General features: G+C 32.9%; 1 protein-coding gene across 1 annotated transcript in view; it reads left to right on the forward strand.

Annotated features, from left to right (window-relative positions):
• Positions 1 to 6,292: 6,292 nt before the first annotated feature.
• LOC134835470 (putative protein kinase C delta type homolog) overlaps positions 6,293 to 6,314 on the forward strand; it is a 3,442-nt gene continuing 3,420 nt past the window's right edge. Inside the window, exon 1 of the mRNA XM_063850348.1 lies at positions 6,293 to 6,296. Within this exon, the coding sequence (XP_063706418.1) occupies positions 6,293 to 6,296 (4 nt within the window). The remainder of the gene's footprint in view (positions 6,297 to 6,314) is intronic.

Raw genomic sequence — 6,314 nt, forward strand, 5'->3', positions numbered from 1 at the left:
CAAATCATCGCTGCTGAAACTCAAGAAGAATGAAGGAGGCCCCAGTTGTGTTATCATTGCCATTAATTCTTTGGTGCAATCTGCAAAATATGCACCAGATCCCCTCAAATTTTTGACATACAAGTGAAGGTCTTCTACAATATGACCTTCTTGTCGAATTTTCTTCGCACAAACATTGATGTTGGTTTTTGCACGAAGAAATTCAAACATGGAAAGCGCATACGTTACATACTCCGGAGACTGAAAACGAGCATCTGCTCCCATAATTCGAGTTTGAAAATATTCTAATGGAGGAATTTTGACCGTTCGTTCCTCATTCAAACCATTTATGCCATATGGGAACAGATGGAACCACGCCATTTCTTCTGCTTTTTGCTCATGCAAGACATTGATGGGGGCGTCAATTTTTCTATGAATTTCGTTCAAATTGACTTGATCTGCCCCGCTCACATCAACAATGTCTGCAGCTTGTGGCTGGTTTCTATCGTTAGGGAGCATGATTGCGTGGTGCATTATTTGCACGTCACTTTCATTCGTCTCATTTTCATCAAATGCATCTCCCTGAATTGTTACGGCAATACGATCAATTGTGAATTGACCGTTACTTTCCATTTTACTGGCTAAATGATTAGCCAAAGCCTGTATTTCAGTAAATGCAATGACACAGGCAGCTCCATTTACATGACTCTTAGACTTGCGCCCAGTTTTTGTACAAGAGTGACTGTCGAACACATAAAAGTGCTGAACGTTGTCAACTTCTTGCATGGCGATAAAGCGTGCAAACGCTAAAGAGTCAATTATGATCCCGTCCGAATTTTCTCTGAAGAAATCAGAAAGAACGGATGCTAACGATGTTTTTGTCGCAATTCCGAAGAACTCGGGATCTGGAGCAAAATGTAAATGGAAAGCTTTGCCAAGTGCGTTACAACTTTCGGTTGACAGCTCGTTTACAAGCAAGAAACGTGGACTATTGAGGCAATTAAGAGACTGAAGTGTATTTTTGTAGAATGTATTGCCAGCCAACAACACTTCAGTAATTGTGTTTGATGTCCAGTCATCAAAAGGTGTTATTTTTGACTTTAAACAAGCTGTAACGCACATTGCCACGCATTGATATCCCGCCCAAATGCCAAATATTGCTCGATTTTGATGCATGGTACCGTTCAATATACGAGCATTATTATTATTGATCGCTCTCCATGCACTCTCCTCTGCTGGCAAATCTACAATTGGAGTGCGACAAATTTGCTGGATGTCAATATTTGGATTGGGATTGATCGAAACGTCACAATAGAGCGGATTATTAATTGTAAGCCAGTTCAACGCTCTTAAAACTTTATTAAAATCGACTTTCAGCTCGTAGATTTTGTTGATGTCGTCGAGATGTGACGTGATCACAACAATCCCACACTCATTTGGGGGTCGAGGCAAAAGTTGGGCAGGTACTTCATGCACGTCTTGGTAAAAATGGATCACTTGGCCTTTCAATGCTGGCATGTCCCAATATCGATCACGATGTGAACGAGTAATATTTATCAGATTTTCGTACAAATATATGCGGGACATGAGGCGACGTTCGTAAAACGAAAGGCCTTTGAGTTCTTCTGGAATATCGCCGGGATCCATTTTGTTCCAATACGCGGCGGCTGGCATTAAGGAACGTCTTGCATCCGTTAAATGTTGTTTGTGCCGGTAGCACAACAAAAGAATATCAAATTCACACAATTCTTGAGGCAAGTAATTTACTGTCGATGCTGGAAGGGATGCCAAAGGAACTCTATAAACTTGATTTGGATAGAGAAGTTTTTTGCATACCATGCAAGGAGTGGTTGCAAGAGACCAAATTCTATCCAAATATGCATTTATTGTGTGTGAATTGTGTCGTGCTTGACGGAGAGATGCAAGACGTTGCGCGTGGCCTTCGGGAGATTCAGAAGCAAGTTTATTTCTATGGTACTCACGGTCTTTTTCACGTCGCTGTTGTGTCGTATCAGGTGATTCCTCTGCACGTCGTTTTTTATGCGACTCACGATCTTTTTCACGCCGTTCATTTGTTGCTTCAATTGATTCATTTTCACGATATTTTTTTTGATATTCACGCTTTGCACTACGACGCTCATTTTTTTCCTCGTCAGTTTCATTTAATGCGCGTTTTTGATGAGATTCACGGTCTTTTTCGCGTCGTTCATTTGTAGACTCAATTGATTCATTTTGTATATTTTTTTTTACAACTTCTTCATTTCATTTAACACGTGTTTTTTTTGCACGATGTTTTTTCTGCGAATCAAGATTTGCACATCGACGTTTATTTGCTTCTTCATCACTTTCATTTAATTTCCGAATTTTATACTGTTCACGTCTTTTTGCATTTATAATTGCACGTTCTTCATCACTCAAACTGTGTCTTTTGCGCTTTTGACGCTCACGCGCCTGTTCACGCTTTATTTCGTCTTTATTCATTTTATTTCACTACCGTTATTTTTCACAGTAAGCACTTTTTGCACTTTTTCGCACTTTTTGTCTGTTTTGTAAGCACTTTTTGTTTAAACTTTTTGTTTTTTTTCACTTTTCACTTTCACTTGTTTTCCGCTCAGCGTTTAAAAATATACTTGAGCGCTTTCGCCACCTGTTGTTCTATTTATAGTTTTAATTAAGAATGTTCTGGATAAATCGCGAATCAAATTAATCAAGAGTTTTCGCGTTTATTCGCGAATAACGAATTAATTAACGTTTAATTACCGTAGAGTCAATAAATCTAAGAGAAAAATTGAGTTCGTTAAAATTTATAAAAGTTAAACGGAAAAATCTAGATAAATCAAGAGAAGGATAATTTTGAAGCTAAGAGAACATAATTTCTCTTAAATATTTGACGTTTTAATATATTTTTATCGTAAATATTTCGTAAAGAGTGCAGATTTTTTAATTCTTTTGAAATTGTGAACACTACGGTAATTCGTTGGCAATTCGCGACTAACGAATAAATTGCCGTTTAATTACCGTAAAGTCGGTAAAGTTAAGAGAAATGAAAATTCGTTTAAATTCATAAAAATGAAACGGAAAAACCTAGATAAATCAAGGGAAGGATAATTTTTGAGTTAAAAGAACATGATTTCTCTTAAATATTTGACGTTTTTCAATACATTTTTATCGTAAAAATTCGTTAAGAGTACAGATTTTTAATTTCTCATAGAATTATGACCATTACGGTAATTCGTTTAACGACGTTCAACGAAATTATTTAAAATTTAAATTGGTTGCTATGAAATATTCGTTACCAATGATACATGATAGAAATTTTCAAGATAATTTTTTGAACATTCTATGATGTTTCAAAAAGTTTTTTAACATCCATTAACATCAAGTTCTTTTTTCGCGAGCATTATCGAAATATACGGATATTTTCTTAAACATTCAGTTTTTCATGAACATTTTAAATTAACTTTTGCGAGCATTTTAGACATTCTCGAACTTTTAATACATTTTCTCAAACATTTCTTGAAGTTTTTTTCATTCGAACATTTTTAATTAACTTTTTCGAGCATTTTAGACATTCTCGAACTTTTAACACATTTTCTCGAACATTTCTTGAAGTTTCGAGAAGATTTTAAAACATTGTATAAATTGTCTGAAACATTCTAGAGATTTCTATGACATTTTTTGAGCATTCCATGAACATTCTCGAAGCTTCTATGAAGTTTCTCGAAGCTTCTATGAAGTTTCTCGAAGCTTCTATGAAGTTTCTCGAACATTCTATGAAGTTTCTCGAACATTCTATGAAGTTTCTCGAACATTCTATGAAGTTTCTCGAAGCTTCTATGAAGTTTCTCGAACATTCTATGAAGTTTCTCGAACATTCTATTCTATGAAGTTTCTCGAACATTCTATGAAGTTTCTCGAACATTCTATGAAGTTTCTCGAACATTCTATGAAGTTTCTCGAAGCTTCTATGAAGTTTCTCGAACATTCTATGAAGTTTCTCGAAGCTTCTATGAAGTTTCTCGAACATTCTATGAAGTTTCTCGAACATTCTATGAAGTTTCTCGAAGCTTCTATGAAGTTTCTCGAACATTCTATGAAGTTTCTCGAACATTCTATGAAGTTTCTCGAAGCTTCTATGAAGTTTCTCGAACATTCTATGAAGTTTCTCGAACATTCTATGAAGTTTCTCGAACATTCTATGAAGTTTCTCGAACATTCTATGAAGTTTCTCGAACATTCTATGAAGTTTCTCGAACATTCTATGAAGTTTCTCGAAGCTTCTATGAAGTTTCTCGAAGCTTCTATGAAGTTTCTCGAAGCTTCTATGAAGTTTCTCGAACATTCTATGAAGTTTCTCGAACATTCTATGAAGTTTCTCGAACATTCTATGAAGTTTCTCGAAGCTCCAATGCCCCAATGCACATTCTAAAACCTTGCCCCAATGCACATTCTAAAACCTTGCCCCAATGCGCATTCTAAAACCTTGCCCCAATGCACATTCTAAAACCTTGCCCCAATGCACATTCTAAAACCTTGCCCCAATGCACATTCTAAAACCTTGTCCCAATGCACATTCTAAAACCTTGTCCCAATGCACATTCTAAAACCTTGCCCCAATGCACATTCTAAAACCTTGCCCCAATGCACATTCTAAAACCTTGCCCCAATGCACATTCTAAAACCTTGCCCCAATGCACATTCTAAAACCTTGTCCCAATGCACATTCTAAAACCTTGCCCCAATGCACAATCTAAAACCTTGTCCCAATGCACATTCTAAAACCTTGCCCCAATGCACATTCTAAAACCTTGTCCCAATGCACATTCTAAAACCTTGCCCCAATGCACATTTGTTTGACAAAATAACAAGAAAGTTAAATATAAATAACTATTTGTAGAAAATTTTTAGATTTTTGATGACGAACCAAAAATATTTTTAGTAAAATAAAATTAAAAGATAAGGATCGCTTAGTACGTTCAACAAACAGTAGATGGCGCATTTTTTTTTGTTTTTGCAATCAGGTTGTTGACATGCGCTTTGATCTTTTTATTAATTCAAAAATTTCTGCTGAAAGGGATTTTCGTTGAAGAAATTATAAATTATATAAAATATACATATTATTAATAAAAAAATTTAATATAGTATTAATAATGAAAAAATTTTTAGAAAAAAAAATTCATTACTTTAATAAGTTTAAGTTATAATATTAAAATAAAAAAGTTCACCTAAGCCTTAATTTTCAAAAAAAAAAAATCATAATACGAAAATATTAAAGAATCATACCTACAACTAAATAAACAAAATTAATTTATTTAATAATTTTAAAATATTATTTTATTTATTAAAATTTTCAATAACAAAATTATCTTTTAATTTGAATTTAATTTAAATAAAATAAAAATAATTAAATAAAAAAATAAATAATTTTTTAAAAATTTACTAAAATAATTAAAAAAATAAATAAAAAAATAAAAATTAAATTAATTTTTTTTAAATTTAAATAAATTTTTTATTTATTTTTTTTTTATAAAATTTAATTTAATTTTAATATAAATAAAATAAATTAAATTTATTTTTTTCAATTTAATTTTTTAAAAATATTTTTCTTTCTCTCTGAATTATTTTGTTCACATCAAAAAATTTTTTTTATCAACTTTTATCCTCAACCAGGTAAAAAATTATGATTATTTATCCTTGTCTCATCTTATCCTTCTAATACTTTCTTCAAGCCGACAAGACAAAAACAAAAACAAGATTTACATAAATCCAAAAAAAACGTTGTTTCGTTAGAAAAAAAATATCCGCCAAGGGTCAAACAAAAAAAATCAATGTTCAAATAATTTTACCTTTTCCTCGTTTACGTTCTACAACACATATGAGCAACATCATTTTTCAAAAAACACAAAATTTATATTCAAGTCACATCACATTTTTCCGTAGAAGTACAAGAAACAAAAAAAAAGTTTATCATAAAGAAAATACTGAAAAAAGTGACTTTTCTTCATGTTTTTCTCGTTCAGCATGGTGAACAGAATATGAAGTTAAGAGATGATGTTACGGTGCATTAATTTTATTTATTTATTTATTTCAAGGCCAATTTTTGCGATAGTTGATCAAAAATTGCTTCGAGATAATAAATCGCAAAAACATGAAAATTTTCGGTATGACGTCAAGCGGAGTTGTGAATTGTATTCAATTGAGTTTCAATTGGCTTATATAACAATAAACAGCGGGCCACATATATGAAGTTGGTACATAAAAGGGAGGGACGGTTAAAGGAAAATTTTTGATTTTTGAGTTTTTCGGAGGGAAAATGGGTTCCGGGCTAACGAATC

Source organism: Culicoides brevitarsis, chromosome 3 (assembly GCF_036172545.1).
Source record: "Culicoides brevitarsis isolate CSIRO-B50_1 chromosome 3, AGI_CSIRO_Cbre_v1, whole genome shotgun sequence".
In the NCBI taxonomy this organism is placed as follows: domain Eukaryota; kingdom Metazoa; phylum Arthropoda; class Insecta; order Diptera; family Ceratopogonidae; genus Culicoides; species Culicoides brevitarsis.